This window comes from Typopeltis vanoorti, chromosome 8 (assembly GCF_054136105.1).
Source record: "Typopeltis vanoorti isolate ZY-2024b chromosome 8, IOZ_Tvanoo_1.0, whole genome shotgun sequence".
Taxonomy (NCBI): domain Eukaryota; kingdom Metazoa; phylum Arthropoda; class Arachnida; order Uropygi; family Thelyphonidae; genus Typopeltis; species Typopeltis vanoorti.
The window spans coordinates 152,123,273-152,149,051 of NC_143556.1; the positions used below are offsets into that span (position 1 = coordinate 152,123,273).

General features: G+C 35.7%; 1 protein-coding gene across 1 annotated transcript in view; it reads left to right on the forward strand.

The window, feature by feature from the left end:
• Positions 1–25,779, forward strand: part of mask (multiple ankyrin repeats single KH domain) — an 823,307-nt gene that overhangs the window by 345,211 nt on the left and 452,317 nt on the right. The window contains 2 exon segments of the mRNA XM_090396371.1: positions 426–1,033; positions 18,359–18,501. Coding sequence (XP_090252497.1) covers positions 426–1,033; positions 18,359–18,501 — 751 coding nt within the window.

Sequence of the window (25,779 nt, forward strand, 5' to 3'; positions counted from 1 at the left end):
TAAAAAAAAAAAAAACGTGCAGTTATCTGATGATACCAAAAGAGTTTAGAGGGTTCTAATAGTATTAGATCCCATAACTGTTGACATAAACCTTACCATTTTTTTGATATTATGATTCTGGTAAGTCATTATCTCATATTATGGACTCTTCATTGTTATTATTATAATACAGAGATAGCTCATGTTTGAGTATTGATCCATACACTGCTGAAAACTTCAGAAACTCTTAGCATTTTCATGGGAAAACTGTTGGTTAAACTGTTTTTTTAATTAGGTTAAAAATTATCGATATTTTGTCTTTGCTTTGATCATAAATTCTATTGCATATTATCCATTTTTTTGTTCTTTATGTGAATAAATTTATATAATTTAAGATGTACATTAATAATTATTTTGTAACAAATATTTAATATCATTATTTATAGGACCAACAACTCAGCTTGCTGGAACACCACAAATGGCAATTGCTCAACAGGCCTCAAGTACGCATTGTGTGGATCCTTGTCTTGGTGTTGCAACATCTGGTGTTGGTGTAGGAATGGGGGTTGGAGTAGGTCTAACAATGACATCTCTTCCAACAGGCACTAGTCCGTCAACTACACTGCCACTGACGTTTCATTCGTTAGCCCCTGCCGTAACTTCTTGCGTCCCCACAGCTGTCACACCTACAACAGCAAGGATGCTAACTCCAAGGTATCCATTAACCCATGCCACAGCAAGTCAAGCTTCTCCGGCTCCACCTCCACTTTATCCACCTATTGATTTAAATTCTCAGACAGACAGCAATCATGATACGGCTCTGACTTTAGCATGTGCAGGTGGACATGAAGAATTAGTGAGCTTGCTTTTATCACGGGGGGCTGACATAGAACACAGAGACAAAAAGGGATTTACTCCTCTTATGCTTGCTGCAACAGCTGGACATGCAGGAGTTGTAGAAATTCTTCTAAATCATGGTGCAGATATTGAAGCTCAATCTGAACGTACCAAAGATACTGCACTTTCTCTGGCTTGTTCAGGTGGCCGATATGAGGTTTGTTAAACATTTTTCCAAAATTTTTCATTAAATGTTGAACATGTTGCTGAATAGTATGTATGTTTAATTTGCATAATCACCAAGTGTAAAAGATGGACTAAATTCAATAAACCAATTTTACCTTTCAACTATTAGATAATATAGATTCTCATTTATGGCTTACATTCACTGGGGGGGGGGGGGGGATTATCTTCCACAAATTGATTAAGTTTATAAAATACCTGTATAATAATAATTATTATATGGGTATCTTCATGGAGGCAAATGACTTATCACAGGAAACCCACACTAACCATTATTAACACAATACTGGTCATACCTCCCCTAAAATTTATTCACTATTGGGGCACTAACAACAACCCCTGAAAATCCATTTCTACACATTCACCACTCTCCAAACAAAAGACCCAAGTCCACACATCCTTGCCAATCACACACTTGCAGAACTTCCAGGGGTGACCCCTTGTTCTTCCCCTACTCCTCATGTATTGAAAAATTTGTTTTGTGTCAATCTTATAGAATCCTTATAAGTTTATAATATCCTGTCTTCTCCGCTTCTTAACTAGACTCTACAATCCACACACTTGTCACTGGCTTGGTCATTCATCATCTGTGAATCCTCTCCACCTTTTCCTTCTGTTCTAGAAATCCAGGTGACCGAATCGGTGCACAGTAGTCAAGATGTGGTTGAATCATAGACTTAACACTTTCAGGACCATGGGACATATGTGTCCCCACATAAAATTTTAATTTATTGGCAACCCTTTACATCCATTGGGACACATGTGTCTCATGAAATTCTATAAAATCTATGATTTTTTCCTACATAATGACGATTGTTTTTTGTTAAATAAATACCTAATAAAGTCATTTTAATACCTAAAAACTTTGTATTACTTCATTAGTCCTTCTGGTCCTGAAAGGGTTAAGAAGAGGTATACTACCTTCCTGTCTTTATTTGTCACTGTCTTCTTCAATACAATTAACTCTTTGAGCTATTTTATCAACTTTTGCTATATGTCACCTGAACTTAAAATCTTTCTCCACTGTCACCCCTAGCCTTGTCAGTTTCTTATAATCTAGTACCATCATTGTGATGCAAAGTATGTAATCTTTTCATCCTGTAGTGTATTACCTTATGTTTTATAGCATTAAATTGATAACTATTGTCCTTTGCTCACCTTTACATCACCCTCTGATGTCTGTCAGCTATCTCCCTATCCAGGCCAAAGGCCCCATGTTCATTCCCATTTGCTCCAACTTATGTAATAGTTTCCACATAGTATTCTGTCATATTCCTTTGCAAAGTCCAGCAGTATCATAGTGTATACATTTCTTTAATCCAACTCTGCTATCACTTTATTATGAAACGTGAATAAATTGCTAAGGCAGTACCTACTTTTCACAAAATCATACTGCTCCCTACAGAGTACGAGGGTTGTCTGAAAAGTTCTCGGCCTAACAATGAAAAAAACAAATTATAATTTCAAAATAATTTTTATTTTTCAACATAATCTCCCTTAAGACTAATACATTTATTCCAGCAATGCTCCAGCACAGTTATCCCATCCCTGTAGTGGTTCTCAGTAAGATCTGCAAACTACACCTCTACAGCCTCAATCACCTCTTGATTCGAAGAAAATCACTGACCAGCGAGAAAGAGTTTTAGTTTTGGGAAGAGATAGAAGTCAGAGGGAGCCAAATCTGGGGAATAGGGTGGATGTTCCAACAATTCATAGTGCTGATCCCTTAATTTTCCCATTGCCAGAACACCTTTGTGGGCAGGTGCATTGTCCTGATGAAAGATGATTTTTTCTTTTGCAAATTAGACAATTTTTTTGTCTAATTTGGTTAAAAGAATCAGAATAATATTCCCCAGTTATTGTTTTACCCTTTTCAAGATAATTAATAAACAACATGTCTTTAGCATTTCAAAACACTGATGCCATTACCTTTCCTGCTGATGGAACCGACTTTGTCTTCTTTGGCGCTGAACCACCGGCTTGTGTCCACTGTTTTGACTGCTGTTCGGATTCTGGTGTGTAATGGTGAATCCAAGTCTCATCCATAGTAATAAATCAATGCACCAAATCAGTTTTATTCTTGTTAAAATGCTCCAAGCAGTGTTCAGAGATTTTCATTCGAGTGTGTTTTTGATCTGCTATGAGCAAGTGCATTTACTAGATACCGTGTGAATGTAATATAATATTCTTTGGTCAAACAGGTCGTTCTGTGGAAAAAAAGAATGAAGGAACATCAGTATTATTTCGAATACATGAAACCTCAAAAGTCTGGTCTGGTACAACATAGTATTGATACTAAACACAATATCCAGTGTTGAGTATCAAGATTTTAATAGTTTTTAAAAACTTAAATAGTTTTTAAGAATTATTTAATAATATTTTATTAATATTCATTTCTAGCAAGCAGCAACAATTTTTAATTGGTAATCCACGGACTGTGCTGTACTTTGTATTCCATTCCTTTTAACTGTTTGTTCTACAGTGCTGATGTACTGTTAATTTCAGTATGAAATATTTGTACCATTGTTTAATTGAAGTTAATTACTATGGTTATTGTGTTGTTATTTATAGTTATGACAAGAGTACCTCTAAAGATTATCATAATCATTCTTGCTCTTACTACATAGCCAAAAATCTCTTTTGGATTTATTTTGGTCTGCTTAGATAATTTTCTCTCATAATCTTATTTAGCCTCTCTTACTATACTAGTTACCCTTCTTGTGTGAGGTTTGCATTGCTCGTGAGCATGCTGATCACCATTTTTTTTATATTCCTTCGACGACTCAGTTTATCCTCTTGATCCTGGGTATGCAATGTGATACTGCCTGTCTCAAACAATCTCTGATCATATCCATTGCACTACTGATATCCATTCTTTGTAGCTTCTTATTCCGTGGCACTGATCTCAGCTGCAACCTAAGTTTGTCATAATTGTCAGCATTATAGTTCCACATAAACCTTGAGCAACCTTCCAGAACAAGACCACATGGTTATTTTTTGTAGTCAGAGGTAAAGTTTCTACTGTAGTTATAGATAGATCTTCTGATGCTATTACCACATCGTACCCCTGACTGCTCTCCATCATGTGATTTTTCAGGCAATTATCCTTTAGTAATTGTATAAATTCCTTTTTGCTGTGTGCCCTTTCTTCCTTCCATTCTATATCCCTTTAGTCGAAGTGTCCCATGATAATTGCTTGACCTGCACTCTTTGTTTTAACTTTCAATGCATGGCATTAACATCTCCCTGTGTGCCCCCAGGTCTATAGCAGCAACTAACAGTATGTTTTGTCCACTTGGCCTCAATCTCACGTTAAGACTCAAATGAATCATCTCCCTCAAATCTGCAATCTTCCTTAACTTCTGTTATTGTTGGTCAGAGTTTTTTTTAGCTATCATTAATAATAATTCTCTTCCTCTTGTGCTATTCCCTATATCTTCTCTGAAAATACAATATCTCTTACATTCTACCCCTGTAACTACATCATTCTCTGTCAACTAGGTCTCACTGACACCGATAATTTTTGGCCTAGTCAAGCTGACCAATGCCTCAAACTCCTATCCTTTATTTCTGATACTTCTGGTATTCATATAAATGAATTTCAACACCCCATTGGGCCCACATTTACTATTGCATAATATCATTACTAGTTCATTCAGATTCAATACCTGGGTAACTGCACTAGTTGCTCATCATTTTTTCCATAGATCTAACTTCAACGCCATTCAATTGCAGTTCATCAGGCATATACTCATCCTGAATGATATAATCACGTAATCACAAGAAAGATATTTATTTAACCAAATATTTCGGTCTGGAAATAGCAGACCATCGTCGATGGTATTACAAGAACAGTTTAAAAAATATACAAGCTAGAATACTAACAATAGATCGTTGAAATTAGAACATGCCACGTGATGTTATATCACTAAGTATGAAACGAAATATTTTGAAGTAGAAACATGATTGAATTTGCTATTAAAAAAAAAAAAAAAAAAAAAAAAAAAAATTAATGAGTAATCTTGATTAGGCTTTCCCAGATTTTTGATATAGATATGCAGTCATTACGATTCAGGTTGGGATGATGGAGCAAGGCCTCCACGCTTTCCTTGAACAAACGTTCGAACCTGTAACGGGATCTATGTAAGAGGCGCGTCTTGGACCAAAGGATGCTGTGGTCAGTTTCAATCCCGTGTTGAGCCAAACCAGACTTTTCAGGTTTATTGTGAAGAATGGATGATTGATGTTCTTGGATTCTTTTTTCAAGAGAACGTCCAGTCTGTCCAAAGTAAGAGAGATCACAGTTGCAAGGAATTTGATAAACTCCAGGAAGAGATAAAGTTGAGCGTTTGTCTTTAGGAGAAGGAAAATGAGAAGACAATTTGTTAATAGGAGAATACGTAGCTGTTAAATCATATTTCTTCAAAATTCTTGCGATAGGTTCTGAAATACCGGAGATATAAGGAATAGGTACTCGACGTATTGAATCTTTGTTGTTTTGTGGAGGATTATAAGACGTAAGAAGACGTTGAATACTTTTTTCAGAAAAGCCATTGAGTTTCATGTGTTGCTGGATAGTAGAAAGTTCTTTCTGTAGATAATCAAAAGTAGAACAATTAGTTTTGGCTCTTTTGATGAGACATTTTATAATTCCTGTTTTATGACATGGATGATGGGCTGATTCTTTCAGAATATAACGACCTGTGAATGTTGGTTTCCTGTATACTGTAGTTGTAAGAATATTTGAAGATGATCGGATGAGGAGAACGTCTAAAAAAGATAACTGGTTGTTTTCTTCTAATTCCATAGTAAACTTTATGCGATGATGTAAGGAATTAATACTGTTTAAAAAGGAAGATAAAGTGTTATTACTGTGAGGCCAAATAGCAAATATGTCATCTATATATCTTACCCAAAAAGATGGTAGAGGGAAACTAGATGTGAAGAGGACTTTTTCTAAATGTTCTAAATAAAAGTTGGCTAAAGCTGGAGAAAGAGGACTTCCCATGGCTGTTCCTTCTACTTGGCTATAAAATTTGTTTTGACATATGAAATAACCAGAATGTATAACGAAATCGAATAGTTTTATAATATCTTGAGGAAAGATGTCAGCAAGTAGTTTTAAAGTTTCCTTAAGAGGTACATTGGTGTATAAAGATTCTATATCAAAACTAACAATAAGATCTGTAGGTTGTAATGAGACATCTTTTAATTTTTCTAAGAAATCTGAGGAGTTTTTTAAAAAAGAACTCGAGTTGCCAATGTAAGATTTCAGTAATTTAGCTAGATATTTGGCTATACAGTAAGTAGGAGAATCAATGCAATCTACTATTGGACGAAGAGGATAGTCAATCTTATGGATTTTTGGAAGGCCATAAAATCTAGGAGGTCTTGCAAAATGAGTTTTAAGTCTTTCAATTGTGTCTTTATCCAAACTGATGACTTCATCAAGGAGAGAATTTAATTTCTTTAGTTGTCTGTTGGTTGGATTATAATCAATTTCTTGATATGTGGAGCGATCTCGAAGCAAAAGAGAAAGTTTTCTTCTGTAATTTACTGAGTCCATAACTACTGTTGCTTTTCCCTTGTCAGCTTTAGTGATAATGAGGTGATTATTTTTTCTCAAGGACTGTAAAGATTTCATTTCAGAAGGAGATATGTTAGAAGGAGGAAGTTTAGCCTTAAGTAGAGAAGAAGCGACTTCTAGGCGAAGAGCATTAGCTTTATCGCTGGTTAGATGATTAAGATTCCTTTCAATGTTAACTAGGAAATCTAGATATGGTATTTTATTTGGAACAATAGAAAAATCATGTCCTTTTGAAAGGATGAGGGTTTCGCTTTTAGTCAAAGGACGTCCGGATATATTTACAATCCAATTATCTGGAGTTATGAATGGCTTGGATTGTTTAGACGAAAGAGCCTCATATTTACGGTTAAGATGTTGACTTAGTTTATTATAAGCACGTTGAGTAGAACGTTTAGCTACATTTAGAACTATGTGAGAAAGATGTGGATCCAAATTTGTGGATATATAGGTGCGTAAATCAGAAATCTGATGACTGTGAATAGCAAGATCACGTTTAGCAGCTTTAAGTTGATTACGGATTAGAGATAAACTTGTGTTCCGGTAAATATTATGAGCTCCAGGAGATTTTATTGTTTCTTTAATCTTAGCGAAATTGGGAATAATCTTGTTGTCGCGGCACTTTTTTAAGAAATTAATCTTTGCTCGTAACCTACCTTGTATAACTGAAAGTTTTCCTAATTTACCAGTTATTTTGGTAGCATTTTCCCTGTGAAGGATAAGAATTTGTTGTTTTAAGGATACTTGCGACATAAGACTGAATGATATAATCACGTAATCACAAGAAAGATATTTATTTCAACGATCTATTGTTAGTATTCTAGCTTGTATATTTTTTAAACTGTTCTTGTAATACCACCGACGATGGTCTGCTATTTCCAGACCGAAATATTTGGTTAAATAAATATCTTTCTTGTGATTACGTGATTATATCATTCAGTCTTATGTCGCAAGTATCCTTAAAACAATATACTCATCCTTTTGTCCATTAAATTCACTCCATACATATGTAAATTATACATCATTCATCCTGCAAAATCTTCTCATCAACTTTCATTACCAGTCATATCTCTTTTGAAATCTATCCTATCATACTGAAACAGCAGATTTAAAATCTTGCTCTTCCTTTTCATTTCTTTTAAAAAGTCTTTCATATCCTCTCTCATTGCTTATTTTATTTGTCACCTTTTAAATGATTTGTGCCTGCTAAGACTCTGAACTCTTTTACTTCTCCCTTGATTTTTGTAGCCTTCTTACATGCTCTTAATATCTACCTTATCATCAATTTTTATACAATACTTTGTTTACTCCCAATTTCTTGAGTCTATCTCTCTTTCCACTGCTGTACAATATGTTTGTTGTTTCTCCTGTTGCTTAAGCTGATATTTTGTCCTGTGAAGGCATCTGGGTAAGTGTGCTATTTCCCGCTGTGCTGTCGGCTCATCATTTATATTTTGTATGCTATTATTCCCTGCTTCCACTGCTATTTTTACAGTACTTTCACAGTCCTGCATTACATCCTTAATATCAGTTTATCCATTCGCCCACTTTCAACATGACTGTCATTTCTAGCACTCACTCTCAAACATTTCCAGTGCATGCTCTCTCTTCACTCTTACTTTTGTATCACTAACCTTTCACTCTAGGCATTGAATAATTAAACACACTACATTGCACTAAATCCTTCATAATGATGTAATTGACTATTGAAGTCTTAGTTGTTATTTTTCTTGTCGTGACATGAGCATACAATTTTTTTGAAACTATACCTCGTAATAATAGTCACAGTTAAACAACACACGTGACAACACAGAAGTGAACACAATATCACCAATAATAATTAGCAATATTGCAATCGTTTCTAAAAATAAACACTTTTCTGAAAGACATTTTCACCCCACTTCTGCTTCTATGGACAGTGCTAGCATACTCCAGCAATGAATCAAGAGGAAAATTTGATTATTGTGCTATGACTTAAATTATACACACAACAAGCCAGAAACATCATCAGCATTCTCAGAAACTCTATTGGATAGACGATTGGAATAAAAAAATAAAAAAAAATACAGCAACATCTCACAAAATACCCAACTGTTCTAGAGGGTGATGTTAGAATTAGATTTCCTGGACATTCTAAATGAATACATGTGCAGAACTTAAAAGATTAATATTGATAGGTATTGAGAAACATCTTAATACGTATGGATTGTGACCCAAATCTGACCAGGAACATCATACTTATTTTGACATGCACAAAACTCCAACATATGTAAAAGCAGGATATTTCAGCTATCCTATTAGTTATCCATAATACACTAAGATTCTTTATTATTCCTATCTGCCAAGGCACGTTTTCATATCCATGAAAACATACAATAATAAAACAATCATAAGTAGGACTATGACAGACACTCATACTGTAATAAATGTTTTCTTTTTTAAATCTTTGAAAAACTAAACAATAATAATAATGACCATTGTTGGGTATGGAAAGTGGTTATAGTAATTTAATATAGTAATAATAATAATAATGGAAAGTGGTTATAGTAATTTGCTGCACATCAATCTTGTATCAGTCTGGAAAAGCAGTGGAAGAATTTTTTTTATTTGCCTAGTTATGCTTAGATGGGCAAACAAAAATTAGTAACAATTTTGAGAATTATTATAATAAACAATTACTCATCATCATCAAATTCCTGACATGTACCCCCAAGGCGTATACAGGATATGATAGTACTACATGAAAAATTTACATCATTACTAACTTCCTATCTACAATTTTCCTCCAAATCAGTCTATTACTTGTCAAGACTCCAATATTATCATTATCAGATCTTATATTTCTATCATCTAAGGCACATTGTACCATATAAATCCACCTGTATCTTGGTCTTCCTCTGGGTTGTTTTCCTGCCAACCTGGCAGAGAACACTTGTTTTGCTAATCTTTCCTCGCCCCTTCTGTTTAAGTGACCATACCACCTGAGATTAGCTCTGCTAATGCATTCCTGGATGCCGACAATGTCAAGTTCTTTCCTAATATCCTCGTTTTTAATATGATATTGCCATTGATGCCACCTGTTCATGCCTCTAATCTTTCTCAGGAATCTCATGTCTGCGGTCTCTCAGATACATAAGTTAAAATTGGTTTTGAACACTGTCTTGTATACAGCTAATTTAGTGTTCCGACTAATTTATCTCTTATTCCATATGAATTTATTCAGTTGTCTTCCTACCATACCAGCTTTGTTGATTCTGTTGTCAATTTCCATATTTAATTTACCATCTTCAGTAAAAATCGTGCCTAAGTAGCTGAAATGTTTTACTGTTCCACAGGTTCCCCATTCACAACATAGTTGATATTTTCAACAATTCTACCTATTTTCATTGTCTCTGTCTTTTTAATGCTGACCTTCATACCATATCTACTACAACAGTTATTCAATTTAGCCAGGGAATCTTGCAAACTTGTAGCGGATTTATTCAGAAGTATAACATCATCTGCATAAAGCAAAGAGCTGACATTAACGTCTCCAATTCTGATATCACGTTTAATACCACTTTCCTTCATAACGTGATTCATATAGATAATGAATAACAGAAGGGATAATGTACATCCTTGTCTCACATCAGATTTAACATTAAACCATCTTCCTGTACATCCTTCAATTCTAACTGCCGACAATGCTCCATTGACACCATATAACTGTAGCGTGTTGAATAGCTTCTCTCTTGGCACCTTGTCATATGCCTTTTCCAGATCGACAAAACTTAAATACAGATCTTTGTTATATTCCCATGCTTTCTCGACTATTTGTTGTAAAGTGAAGATCTGATCCTGACAGCCTCTATTTGACCTGAATCCAGCTTGTTCTTCACTAAGCTTTTCTTCCGCAATTCTTCTCAACCTTTTCTCAAATATACTTGCATGTATCTTACCAGAAACACTCAGTAGGGAAATACCTGTTATTCTCACGTTCAGTTTTATTTCCCTTTTTATATATGGGTACTATGAGAGCTCTACTCCAATCATCGGGAATTCGTCCCTCTGTCCAGGCATTCTGGACTATGCAGTGTAGCCATTGTAAGACTTTTATACCACCATACTTCAGCATTTCTGGTCGAATATCATCTACTCTTGCTGCCTTTCCACATTTCAAGCCTTTGATGGCTTCAAGTATGGATATGTATTCCTGACTGCATGCCTGGTCAGTGTTTTTTACCACTGTGCTGTCATCATTACTTGTTTCATTTAGCAGTTTTTCAAAGTAATTACTCCATACTTCAAGGATATCTTTTTCTCCTGTTTTCATTTCACCTTTAACATCTCTAACTCCTTTTGCAGCACTCTTTCCTCCATTCCTAATCTTCTTCAACAACCTCCAGAATATTTTGCCACCTTCTTGATATTTATTTTCTATGTTCCTGCCAAAGTCCTCCCATGACTTTTGTTTAGCTAGTTTTACACAATGTTTAGCTTTCTTACATTTGTCTCTGTATTCTCTAAGAGCAAAAGCTGACTTATTTGCCAGGAACTTTTGATATGCTTTCTTCTTTTCCTTCAACTTCTCTTTAACTTCCTATGTCTGTCATGGAGTTCTAATTTTTCTATCCTTGCAGACAACTTCACCACATGCCTCTCTAGCTGAATCAATCAGGGTTTTCTTCAAGACTTGCCACAGAATCTCCAAGTTTTGGTTCCTTATCTCAAACTCTTTCATTTTTTCTTCTATAATCTTTGTGTATTTTAGTCTACAGTTCACATCTGAGAGCTGCTCAACTTTTATTCGCTTTAAAACTTTCTTACATGTTATTCTTTTCAATATGAAATTCAATTTTATCCTGCTCAAGACTAAATAGTGATCACTTCCAATTTCAAATCCTCTGTACACTCTGGTGTCCTGCACCAGGGAGAAAACATCATTATCAATGAGACTTTGCTTATTCCTTGCCTCTTCTCTCCATGTAAATTTGTGCACATTTTTATGTTGGAACATGGTGTTAGTAATAACCAGTCCATGTCCTGAGCAGAAATATTTGCCATTATTATTAGCTTTGCTCTTTTCTCCAAATTTTCCCAAAATATTTTTGTATGTCCGACAATCACTTCCCACTCTGTTATTTAGATCCACAACAAGGAACAACTTTTCCTTTTCAGTTGTATCAGTTGCTTTTTCTAAAGCCGGCATGAAATTTTGTCATGCTGTACCATCATTTTTATTTTGATTTAACCAATAAGAATACAATTTGGTTGGCTAAATCCCAAATTGCCAGCCCATCCTCGTTCGTTCAGTATCCAGGTAGATACCCAACAGGGTGCACCACGAGAAGGTGAGGATTGGACATTAGGTCAGAAGCCCTGGTCGGTTGTCCGCATTCCTTTAAAGGCTATGCGGAGTTCTCCTCTCAGTTGTACAGCTTTGACCCTTAAGCACCCCAACAATAAACAATTACTTGCCAAATTAATTCAATTTTATGAATTTTAAAAATATCATTGTCCTGAATTAAATCTTAAATCTATTTAGTTTCATTTAGTAGTATCTTCACAAAATGTTTACAGTTTAAAAAAAAAATAAAAGAAGAAGAAGACAAATCTTTTCCTGGACAGTGTCATTTATAATACTATGTAGTGTTATCTGCAGTAGGTGAAAGGTGGTGAAGAGAGAGCTACGGAAAGATAACTTTAAGTGGTATAATTCTGTGGTGATATTAATAATTTGTTATTTATATGTTGTATGGTAACTGTGATCAGTAGGCAGAATTCAGTTAAATTCTTTGTTTCTTATGTGTAGCTTTCAGAATGAGCAAAATGGTCGTGAGATGTAGATCTGATAACTAATAATTAAGGAATTGACAGCGTACAGTAGAAATATAAATTAAATAAACTTTAATATATACTTTCCGATATTTCGGTAAACGTCACATTGCAATCTTCTTGGGAACTTAATACAAAGACAAGTGCACGCAAGTACTACATAACAGCAAATGAGAACCGAAGTTAGGAAGCTACTGTTTTCCTAAAGTCCTGATGGTGCCCCCTAGTGGGCTATTTTGGTAGTTCTTGGCCTTTGGGCTGAGGTTCTTCTGATAAATGTTTCCCAAATTTGGGGCAGTCTAATGCATCCAAATTTGTTGAGGTTTGGCATGTTCCTAAGGGCTGAGGCTGATTCCATGAATAGTCTTTAATATTTGAACTTGCTGTGGTGTATTATTGTGGCTTTCTTCCATCTTATTCTGTGGCGAGTATCCAGACCATGGTCTGCAAGCCCAGAGTGGCTGTAATGGTGAAAATCGGATGTAATCCTTGTGTTCTGTGATTCTGATATTTGCTGTCCTGCCTGTTTGGCCAAAGTAGGACAATTTACAGCTGCAAGGGACCTGGTATACACCAGCTAGGTCTAGGGGAAGTGGTTGGTATTTAGTGGAGCAGATAAGGGATGCCAGTTTTCTATATGGTGTGTAACAAGTGGTCAAGTCATGTTTTTTTAAGATTTTGTTGATTTTTTCCGAGGTGCCTCGGATGTAGGGAATGGTGATGGATTTAGAGTAATCTTTTTTGTGTGTGGGGGGGGTGGGGTGGGGGGTTGTGGATAACTGGTTTAAGTATTTTTTGGATTCTTTTTTTTGGGGGGGGGGTAGACTTGGTTGTAAGATGGCCTTTAGAAAAATATATTGAATAATTACTAAAGAAAGAGCCAAAAGGCTTCATTTCTGTGATGTGAAATTACATGGGTAGAGTGAATATTAAATCCAACATTATTTCAAAGCCAAAATGTTTGTAGAAACTATTAAAGTGTCATAAGTTGACCTAAGAGACTTAGAGAATGTCTTAAGTAGTCCAAGCTAAGACAACTCGGGGATGCTGAGGATTGTGCTCTTATTGGCTCTCAGGTCAACTTATGAAACTTTCATAGTTTCTACAAACATTCGGCTTTGTAGAATGTTTAAATTTGGATTTAAACATTCTACAAAGTGGAAATAAAGTTGGATTTAATATTCCCTATGTCTATGTAAGATATACTAAATAATATGAGAGTAGCCCTGTATCGGGATGCAATGATTCGAGGTGTGGTGACGAAGAGGTGAACAAAGGTTGTTTTCTGGGAGGTAGAATGAGCAGTGTAATTGAATCATTGGATAAGAGGAGTAAGTGAGCCAAAGAGTTGGTATTGGTAGTTGGCAAAAATGATCTGGTTGGTAACAATGGGAATATTAGGATGGATATTAGGAGGCTGTTGGGGAGAGTCAAAGATTAGAGTGTGGTAGGTAAGGTAGTCATTGTGTTGCCCAGGTATGATAAAGATGAGTTGAGAAGGCAAGCAAAGATTATGAATGGTATATTAGCAGAGTTGTGTGAGTGGAGTGATTCATTCTATAAAATGTGAGATGAATTTGAGGGATGATTGGAGCTGTATAAATGAGATAGGCAATTGAATGGATTTGGTGTGGGTCAGCTGGTGAAACTGTTGCTGCAAGAGAAAGTAATGACAAGTGAAAGGGAGACCTGAGGCAGTAAGAGGTATTGTGGAAGAACAGGAGAGTAGGGTAGGAGAAATTGCAACTGGAGAGATGTGGCATAAGTTAAGAAAATGAGATCAAAGGAACATAAGATGGATGTGCGAAAATGGGGGGGGGGTCAGGATAGACAGGGAAACACTGCATGAGAAGTTCAGATGATGGTTTCAGGACTGGATGTGTGAGAGTATAAGAAAGGATTAAGATAAATCAGGTTTGGGATTGGGAGATGTGTAATATCAGTGATAGAGATGAGCAGGTTTGGAGGGATATGGAGGAGTCCTATCTGAGAAGTGGGGTCAGTGGGACTTGTTATATAAACCAGAATGAGCTAGTGTGTATGTTTACAAATGCTAGAAAGTATTTGAAACAAGAAGCATGAAATTGTAGTGTTGTTAGTTCATTTGTTTCAAAATTGTTGGAATAAGTGAAATGACATTCTGATGGGAATAGAGGTCCACAAGACAAGCAGGGCAGAAAGAGAGGGATAATGCATTAAGAATGGCAGAGGAGCTGTATCTCTTGCAGCAACAGTTTCACCATCTGACCCACACCAAACCCCTTCAATTGCCTATCTCATTTATACAGCTCCAATCATTATTACATACAACCCATCTAAGCTGGAGATATAAGAAGCAAGTAGTGGCAGTAGTTTTGAAGCAGTATGGTGTGAATTGGAGGTGTACAGGGTGAAATGTTTAGCAGGGTGTTGCTACAGACCTGGCAGTGTTGAAGGTGTTGGAAATGTTTAGGAAATAAGAAAAAGGGGATCTTTTGAGACAATTTCAGTTATGGTAATATTGACTAGAATGAAGAGACAGCGTCTGTACCAGAGAGAATGAATTTCTAGAGTTTGTGAGGAACACCTATTTTAGGCAGTGTGTAACAGAAGTACATGAGGATCAAGGGGCTTGGATTTGATTGTCATCAGTGGATATTGTTATTGTAAATGGAGTGTCAAATCTTCCTCCATTTGGTGAAAGTTATCATGAAATTATCACTTGGGTGGTGGTCATCCACTCAGGACATTGGTGAGAACTATAGGGTGGGTAATTAGACGAACTCAGGTGGTGACTTGCAGCTATTTCACGGAATAAGGAATTTCATAGGAAGGAAATGAATGAGTGAATTCCAAAGGTCAGGAGATTAAATAACCTAGATGTAAAATGAATGATTCAAGAGGTGAAACATGCAGTCTTGATGATAAAGGCATTGCAGAGGCAGCACAAGACGAATGGCAATAAGCAGTTAAGTAAGGAATACAAAGAGCAGGCAGCAAAGATGACTCGCTTAGTAAGGGTAATGAAAGTGCACTATGTTTTTTCGATATGCGGCTACTCGAAGGATAATGTTGGTCAGTGAAAATGTAGAAATAACCACTGAAGAGGATATAGTAGGTATTAATTGATCAGTTTATTGAAGTTTTCCATCCTTAGGAATGTAACATAATGCAGCCCTTGAGAGCAGTGAGAACTGGGGAAGAACTACTCGATTATGAGTGAGTAGGAAGTATATGAGGGATTGAGGAAACTTGCTGTTAATAAAACCATAAGAGTTGATAGTCCTATTGTGTCTTGTATTTTAGGGAGTTAACAACAGCTTTCACTTAGCTTTTTACCATGTATCTTAGATTGGCTTAAGTTCCAATGGAGTGGAAAGAGGGCACAATTATTCTGCATCATAAAGGGGAGGAGGTGAGAGGACTAAGGATTTGAATTATAGGCCAGTCTGCTTGTCTGGAGTTAGTCAAGATAATTTAGAGAGGATAGTGAGGACCAGGTTTCAGAACTGGGTTGACAGCAGCAGAATTCTTTGGACAGCATAGGTTTGCTAAAGTAGGATCATGTTTTAGTAATCTGCTTGCTTATTATATAACAAGGAGACAGATGTGCTGTACAAGGGGTGGGTGGATGCATACATGCATACACAGTAATATATTTAGATTTTGCAAAGGCTTTTGATAGATTATCAAATTGCAAGTTTGTAATTAAATTAGAACAGATGGGGATGGATGGTCGATTAGCACATTGGGTTGGAGATTGGCTGTCTGAGAGGTATTAGCAGCCATCAACAATGGACTCAAGACAGATCCTGAGGTCTGTTTTGGGGCTATTGTTGCTTAATTTGTATGTGAATGATATTGAAAAGTGCTTGAATGATAATCATCTGTTTTTTGCAGATGATGCAAAGTTGGGAAGAGCAATGTGGAATAGAAAGGATGTTGCAGCCTTTGGAAGAGAACTTGAAACAGACTGAGTGAATGGGCAAGGGAATGAGGATATCAGTTCAGTATAGCAAAGTGTAAGGTTTTAAAATTTGATAAGCAAATATGAAATGTAGAGTGTTAGATTGGTGGGAAAATCTTAGAGGAGGTTTAGAAGATGAAAGACTTAGTGATGATGGTGAATAAGGACCTGAAATTTCAGGGACAATTTGCTAAAATTGTGAGTGTTAGTAATGGTGCCACATTTTTGACTGAAAATAGTGACTGTACACTTCTGCCGAAAATGGACTTTTCACCCATATCTTGAGTTAACAATTGGACAAAGCATTATTCCATTAGCAACAGAAGCAAAGTTCTTAAAACTAATGTTTGACAGAAAGCTTACATTCATCAGTTAAGGGAAAAGTACAAGACAGCATTGAATATGCTTCACACACTATTCACTACTGAATGGAGTGTGTATTGATCTCCATTCTTTTCATGCACTTACACATCCAAAGCTGGATTATGGGTGTCAATTTTAAGTTTCTGCTTGTGCAGAGCTGCCTGCAATGGTTGGATTGTATCCATCATCAGGGAATACAGATAGTTACTGGTGCTTTTCACACACCCATTAGAAGTCTTTATGTTGAAGGAAATGAACCAGCTCTAACTCTTAGATTGCAACAGTTGTCTCTTTACTGTGCTCTAAAATAGTCCCTTCCAGAGTATCTTATGTGGACTGGTATCTTTAGGGAAGCTCACTATCCTACCCATCAGATCCCAATACATCACTTTGGTTTGCATGTTAACGAGATTATATAAGCTATTGGCATGAATGTCAGAACATTACGTGTACAATGCATAACAGCATTCTTCCATGGCTGGTTTGCATTCCATCCTGCAACCTCTTGCTGTGCCAACCAGTGTACATGTAGTTATTTAAGGCACTCAGAGACAAACACTGATTTCCTTCCCCATCTGTATTGATGGATCCAGATCTGAGACCACTATTGGTTGTTTTGCACTGTATTTCCTGACTTTATCATATCCAGTCAGATCCCTGTTGATTACAGTAATTATATAGCAGACTTTGAATGCTATTCATCTTACATTCCTGCATATAAAAGAAAAGTGCTATCAAAAGTGTATGATTTATACAGACTTGTTGATTTGTTTACAAGCCATCTCCTCTCCTCTTTACAGTTCACATCTAGTGCTTTATGATGTTCTGCAACTGTTATTTAGAATGAGGACTGCTAATTTTGATGTTTGATTTTGCTGTTTGGTTTTACTCTGGTCTCCTATCCAGAGTATTTTAGTAATAAGATGTGATACCTTTTGGCTACTTGCATATGGAAATATGACTTCTGCATTACTTCAACCTTGGTATCACTTCTGGTCGAAACTGGTCTGGGTAGTTACCCTTCCCATAATGCATAGCATTATACATGTCTGTAAGGATATGAGCTTTGCATTAAGGGATGCTAAGGCAAGTGATGTTAAGTCATTAGCTTCTTTATATGAGTTGCCCAGTCTTGAAATTACTTTAGGTGCAAACTTTGTGTGTTTACACTTGGATAAAGGATTAAACCAAGAATATAATTTCTTGGCATCTTTAATTTATTCTTTAAATCAAGTTTATTTATTTTTTGCCAGCCAGCTGAAACATAACATTGGAAGATGATTTTAGTATTCATGACCTGGTGACATTAGGAACTGCTCTGCATTCCTTGAGGATGGGTGATAAGAAATCCTAATTCTGAGATTCCTAATTTTCTGGTCTATAGAGATAGGTTGTTTGTTATCGCTACAGAAAGATAGCATATAAGCTCAGAACATTACTGTTCTCATTAAAGACAAGAAATGAATTCCATCATAAAAATTGACATCTTATTTTCATTCTCCTCCTCTTTAAATAAATAGAATAAATATTTTAAAAAATCACATTTTTAATATCATGAAGAAACTGAAAATTATTTTAATATTGCATTTTAGGTAGTTGAAATTTTACTGACTCGAGGGGCAAATAAAGAACATCGTAATGTATCTGACTATACTCCTCTTAGTCTTGCTGCATCTGGTGGCTATGTTAATATTATCAAACTTCTTTTAAGCAATGGTGCAGAAATTAATTCTAGGTGAGTCAGTTAATTTACTTATTTCTTGGAAAGATGTGTTTTTCTATAATGATTATTAATTTTTATGTGAAATCTGGAGATTAGCATTTTGTAGAGCTTTGAACTCCCTACTTCACACATCCATTTGACATTGAACCAGTAGTGATCAATAACCAAAATGAAGTTTATCCCGCTTTAAATAAGAGTTTTTGTCTGATTATGAAAAAATATGAATGCTTTAAGCAATTGAGTAATTCATAACTGATATTTTTTAAGTTGAATTAAACAACTGAATGGTCAGAAATCTTTTGAATACAATTCTGCAACTAGCATATACTGTATAAGTTATATGACTAAGGAAAAGATGAATATTTGCAACATTAATTAAATGTTCACAAATATGTTATTTCATTAAAAGTTTTGCAATAGTTCTGTTTAATTTATAGATTCTGTATGTGGCATATTACTCTTGTAATGAGTAAAGTAACATATCTACTGGGAAATTGAAACGTAGAGGACAAATGACATTTCTGATATTTGATGTAACTTTATTTGAATCACTTTTTCAACTAATTACCCTTGTAAAATACTTCAGAGTTTATATCACATCATTCTCAAGATCCTGCTTTAAGATATTCATTTCCCATTACTAGTTTTGCAGAAGCAGAAGGGCGAGATTTATTTTGCTTTACACAATCATTTATTTCTTTAACAGATAGTCGAACTAATGTTAATGAGTTTTTGCAACTCATATTAACCCACTGTTTCCATCTTTGATCTCATCACTGAACTGAACATCCCTTTGTAGGACTCCTAATTGTGGTAGGAGGTAAGTGTAATATGGTGTCCCATCTCCATTTAAAGTAAGCATCCAGGTCCTTTATCTTAGCTCAAATGTCCACTCAAACAGCTTGGATATTAACTTTGGTGTTCAGTTAGTATGAATGAATTTAAGAAGAGGTATGACAACTCATGTGGATGATATAGGGCCTTTATTAATGTCCTTGACTCTGTTGAGGTCTTTCTAAATAATATCTGGAAATCTAGTAGTAATTGTAGTATTTCATCTCACAAAATCTCCTGGAGAATTACTGCTAAACTTCCAGATATTATTAAGAGAGACCTCCATCGAGTCAAGGACTCATCGAGAAAGGCCCTATATCAGTGATGGCGAACCTATGACACCCGTGTCAGCACTGACACACTTGAGGGTTTTAGGTAACACACCTTGGATGTTGAAAAATATTGGTATTCTGATGAAAAAACTAATTTCAGTAATTTCAGTTTATTAAATGAATTGTATAATATGAATTCATAGATTGTATATCAATCCTATTAAATAAATAGCCTAATATGATATGTATAAGTCACCATCTATGATTAAGTAGTTAAATTTATAATGCATGTATGCAAATGGCACATCAACAACGTCAATATTTAAAAAAAAAAAGATGTTTGACACACCTGGGTAAAAAGGTTCACCGTCACTGCCCTATATCATCCAAAGGCCGTATATTGGAACTTATGAATTCATTCCAATTCATTGGAATGAATTCATAAGTTCCACTCCTGCACCACTCAGAACTGCACAGGCAATCATTCTCAACTTTCAAGGATATCCTTTCTACACTTTCTGTGAAACAAAATGAAAAATTCCATCTACTGCTATCCTGCAGAAACTTTTTAGAAGTATGTACACCTGAATCATATCCACTCCTGTTTGTTTATGTCTGTAGTCTGCAAGTTCTCACTATGTCTTCATAATCTGTATTCTCCACAACTCCAATATCATCTTTAAGACTCCTTTGCACTCATCCTCCCTCCCCGCATTATCACAGAAACCAGGAGACCAGAACTGTGCACAGTTTTTCAAGTGAAGTCATATCATTGCCTTTGCAAAGAGGCAAAATTACTTTCTTAAACTTTTAAATGTTGAGGTTCATTTCAGCACTGCAATTATCTTCTTAATTGTGTTTACAATTTTTGTTATATGGCCCTTGAACTTCAACTTCCTATCTATGAAAACTCCAACATTCCTAGCCTGATCAGTTTCTTCTAGCATAATTCCATTAGTGTAATATGACATTGGATATCTCATCTCAGCCTAGTGCATCACTTTACATTTAACCATGCTACCTGCCAAGACATCTATAGACGTCAAGGTTATCAGATGCGAAGTGCATATTAAAATTTTAATACCATTGATATTACATTGAAATATATGATGGATACGAAGCGTATGAGGATGCGTATTTGATCCATAATGCCCAGTAAGGTGGTTAATGACATTGAACTGAAACTCACATGCCTGCAATTCCAACCTGTTCAAATCATTCTGCAAGTACTGTGTATCAGCTGCATTCCTGATTACGCTGCCTTTCTTTTCATCATCAGAAACCAGCTGTATTTCACCTGATGTAGAGATTGAATAACAATGAACCAATGACTGTTCCCTAGGCTACACCCTGGTTACCTTAAATCTTGCAGACTCGTATCTCCCATATACCATTTTCGGATGCTGTTCAGCCATCTCATGCTAATATTTTAGAATCCAATCCCATGTCCTCTAATTTAGGCAACAGTATTCCTAGTCCTGTCAAAAACTTTATAAAAGTCTGAAAGTATCATGGTGTGTTCATTCCTGTTGTCTAACTCGTTGGTAACATTATTATATAATGTGAGCAATTGACTCAAACATGATCTTCCCTTAGTAAATGCATGCCGTTAATTTCAATGTATAAATTCTCTGTCAACCCATTTCTGTATATGAGTTTTACTATCTTTTCTAAAATCATCACCATTCCAGAGATACCGATTGGTCAATAGTTGGACTCATCAGTCTTTACAGCACACCTTGTCCAATACGATTATCATATATATATATATATATATACAGGGTGTTCGGGATAAATTTGACAGTTTCGTAAGGAAAAAGAAAATCTTCTTTGTATCTATTAAATTTAATGAATTGACAAAAAAACATTACAGGCAGAGTTAATTACAATACTATCAACAAGATTTACTCAAAATAACCACCATTAGCATCGATCACAGCTTCAATTCTGCTTCGGAACCTCGAACAAGCTGATGCTACAGTCTCCCTGGGAAGGGCCGCAAAAACTGTTTTAATTTTATCCATTAACTGGGCTTTTGTATTACTGGAAGTGCGATTGGTGTCTTTTTCAACTGCGCCCCATACAAAATAATCCATGGGGTTAAGGTCTGGGGAGTTTGGAGGCCAAACATTTGGACTGGTGAAGTCGTAGAAATTTTCAGACAACCATTTTTGACTTTTCCCAGAGGTGTGGCAAGGGGCCGAATCCTGCTGCCATACATACGGCCTACCATTGGCTACCCTTGTTATCCAGGGCTTGACTACAGTTAGCAACTCCACGAACAAAGCCTGAATTCCAATGTCAGGGTTCTTCAACACCTGTTCCTGCAGATTTGCGAGGAATTCTGCTGTACGAACGCAATCAGATCGTCTGCTAGGGATCTTTCTTCTTGCTACATCCTCGTAGTCACCATTGCAAGTCTCTAGTTCATGCCTGATTGTTTTTACTGTATTCAGGGAGCATTGGGCAGCAGTCGTAATATCCTTATTTTGATGGCGGGCACGAATCATCATGATACAAGTTATTCTCTTCCATGATTCAGGTGGGTTCCAGCTATCCATCCTTTCTGACATCTTGTATATGAATGAAGAAGGGTCCAAACTTTTAAATGAAGAGAAGTGTGTGTTAATACATGTAACTTACGATACAAGTTATTCTCTTCCATGATTCAGGTGGGTTCCAGCTATCCATCCTTTCTGACATCTTGTATATGAATGAAGAAGGGTCCAAACTTTTAAATGAAGAGAAGTGTGTGTTAATACATGTAACTTACGGAAAAATATAATTAATTATAAATATGTCAAATTTATCCCGAACACCCTGTATATATTCTTTCCACTCCGGTGGAACATTTCCTGTTCTGTGATCTGATCAAAGAACTGCATGTTTCATCTGAACATTATTTTAACATCTGCCGTGAAATCCTGTCAGCTCTTGCTTCTGAATTCTTATTCATTTGGTACTAGTACCTCCTCATCATATACCTGAATTTCTTCATCCACTGAAGACTCAATGTTGCAAACCCCAGGTTGGTAGCTTTTAGCATAATGGATACTTGTAAGTTGTATACTATCTAAGACTATAATTAGATTTATCACTCTTTGAACCGTATGTTCTTTCTCTCACGTGCTTCTTGATGAAGCTTTCTCCATAAATTGAGTTTCGTTCTTCTCATGACTTTGTCGCTACTCGATGTTCATATAATTAAAGTCATCCATTGTGGTTATTCATTTTTCACCCATGTTTATTTGTTGATGCATTTCATTGTCTTTAAAAGACCTCACTACATAATTGATCTTGTTAGACTCCACCTCACACCAGATGGCTTCAAACTGACTGCCACATAGAAAATTGTTACTAGTATTGCAGTCATAGCTTTCTACTCTAGCTAGTCTCAAATCATCCACTGTCATTAACAGCACACTTCATCTTCTCCTGTCCTGCCCATCTTTCTTAAAAATACCATATCCTTTACACTCAACACCAGATAGTATGTGTGCCTGTGATTAGCCAGGTCTTACTATTGCCTACAATCTTAGCTCTCATGTGTTAACTAAGACAACAAACTCTACCTCTTTGTTTCCAATTCTCCTGGCATTAATGTACAGGCATAATAAAGTACATGCATCCTTTTTTATATACCATATTCACTTCCGTAGTCTGTTTGACGCAGTTGGGCAGCTTCTGTTATCTAATGCCTTTATGTTAATGCACACTCCTCTCATTAATACACTTATATAATATTGCCTCTCCCCCCTCCCCCCAACCTAATCTAGTTTTGCTGACTGTGTGTTAGATATAACACCAATTAATATTTTTTTTTTCCATTCTCCTGACACAAAATGAATTCAAGTATGTGTGCGTGTGCACTGTCCTTATTATACAGATCCATTCTTCCTCCCAAACTACCTCCACTCATCCAAATACAACCATTCTTGCAGTACAGCTTATACTTCAAATCATTTGCCATCATAGCCCTTCTTATTTCATTTCCATCATAACCTAGGTAATGTTTTCACTTTCTCGCTCCTTACTCTCATTTCTTCCAATAATCCTTTTATGTTCTCTGTTAAAACTACCATCTGTTTTACTGTTCTTTTCTGCTTTTCAATTATATTCATTACATTTTTGATTTTAGTACCTGGAAAATTAGAAGTAATAGCATGATCATCATTTGCATGTTTTATGATTGAATCTTCATACCATATAATATTCTTCATGTTATATATAATTTTGTTGTATATAGAATTAAATATCTAGATGTTTTTATAATTGATTTTAGCTACCTGACTATCTTTCTTTGAAATTTTACCTGATTGAGTGCATGTTTGTTTTCACTTTTGATGCTTATTCTTCTTGTCTCCCTGATGCCTCTCCAGTTTTCAACTGTTTCCAGTTCCTTAATTTTCTGTGTAATGATTTATTGTCATCTAGGAATCCAAAGTTATTTCGCACTTGATATCTTCATTAGTGTCTGAAATGGCCTGTACTATTCTTTGGGACAAGCCACCTTGTTAATTATTTTGATATTTTAAATTTATTTATTTATTTTTTTTTTAAATTCATTTGTGAGAACAAATTTTACCACCAAGTAAATGATTTCTCCATACATGGGTGAGGAGAAAAAGAACTACTACCTAACAAAATTAATTTATGTAATGGGTTGAACAATGACTACTCCACAATACTTGTCCTAGATCTTCAGTAAGTATAGATTTTTTTTTTTCCTTTAATCTGATCCATACACAAAAGGCCCATGACCTATAGCACATTAGTGCTAAGTGTGGGCAAGAGGAATAGAAGGATGGCAGAATCTGTTCATATTTTGTTTGAACAACTGAAGGTTGTAATATTTGGAGAAGGCAGAGCTGGGGAGACTGTTCCAGAGAACAGAAAGTAGACGGAATGAAAGATGAGGTATTGAAGTTGGTTTGGTAAGTTTCAAGAATGATTTGCAGTGGCTCTTGTTCTAATGATTTTAGAGGAGAGTGGAGAAATAATAGTTGCCAATTCAACAGAGCACTGTACATGAAAGTATCTGTAAAAGAGGCACAAGACAGAAACTGAATGTCTTTGTGTGTGTGTGAGAGAGGAGATTGAAGTGGATATGTGAGAGGAGGACTTAACTGGATTACTCTCTTTGATAGAAGTCAGCAATATTAGAGAGGATTTTGTGCTCCACCACAGAATATTGCTCTCATATTTGGGAGCAATATTCTGTGGGATTGTATAGTTTCTCTAGAAGTTCATCTCCATTGGCACCACTATATTCTTATTGGATACAAAGCTGAGATTAGGAGTGCAGGAGGAGGACATGGACAATGTTAAAAAGTTGCCAAGAGGAGAGTTAACATCAGTGGTATTAGAGGGAAAGTTGGCTAAGAAAAGATCCAAGCAGTTGGGAGACTTAAGTATTATTTAGTATTCTCGTGGTTTAATGAGTAATTTCTGTTGGTTGTAAAGTGGTAATACTTTACAACCAATACTTTAAAAAAATGGTATCAAGACAACAAGGTTAGCATTTCTGATGAATTATTAAAAATATTTCATATGGTATTTCTAAATATTAATATAGTTGATTTGGAAGACTGAAGATAGATTTGTTTCTTTTGATTGGAAAGGACCTGAATTGGATTCTTGTCATGACTGGAGAAATCTTTACAGTGGCTTTTTCATTTCAAGTTAATGTTAATTTATTTTCAACAGTATTAATGAGAACACAGACTGATAAGAAATACTAACTATTTTATTTTATTTTATAGCCGGGTACGAAGCTCGGATCGAAATCCATCGAATCCATAGAGTTTCATGCTGAAAAAACTGTCGGCGAGCCCAAGTGTAAGTAATCATTTGGGTAGTACAACACCAGGGCAGCTCCATGCAAAGGTGGAGCAAGCTCCGTCACTAACCGTAATATTCTCTCATAATGTAAAACACAGCTCCTAAGAGATGTATATATACTGTTTTACATTATGAGAGGAGGTCACTACCCAGACCGGTTTCAACCTTTTTTTGAGGTCTCATCAGTTGAGCATAAATCCCGTTTTATAAAATAAAATGAGATTTACCATCTCCCTTTAACTTATGTCGGTGGTAAAATAGCCTTTTGGCTTATTATTTGCAGTAATAACAATATAGGAGTACACCAGTTCAGCAATTCTATAGTAGAGGTATATGTAAGTTC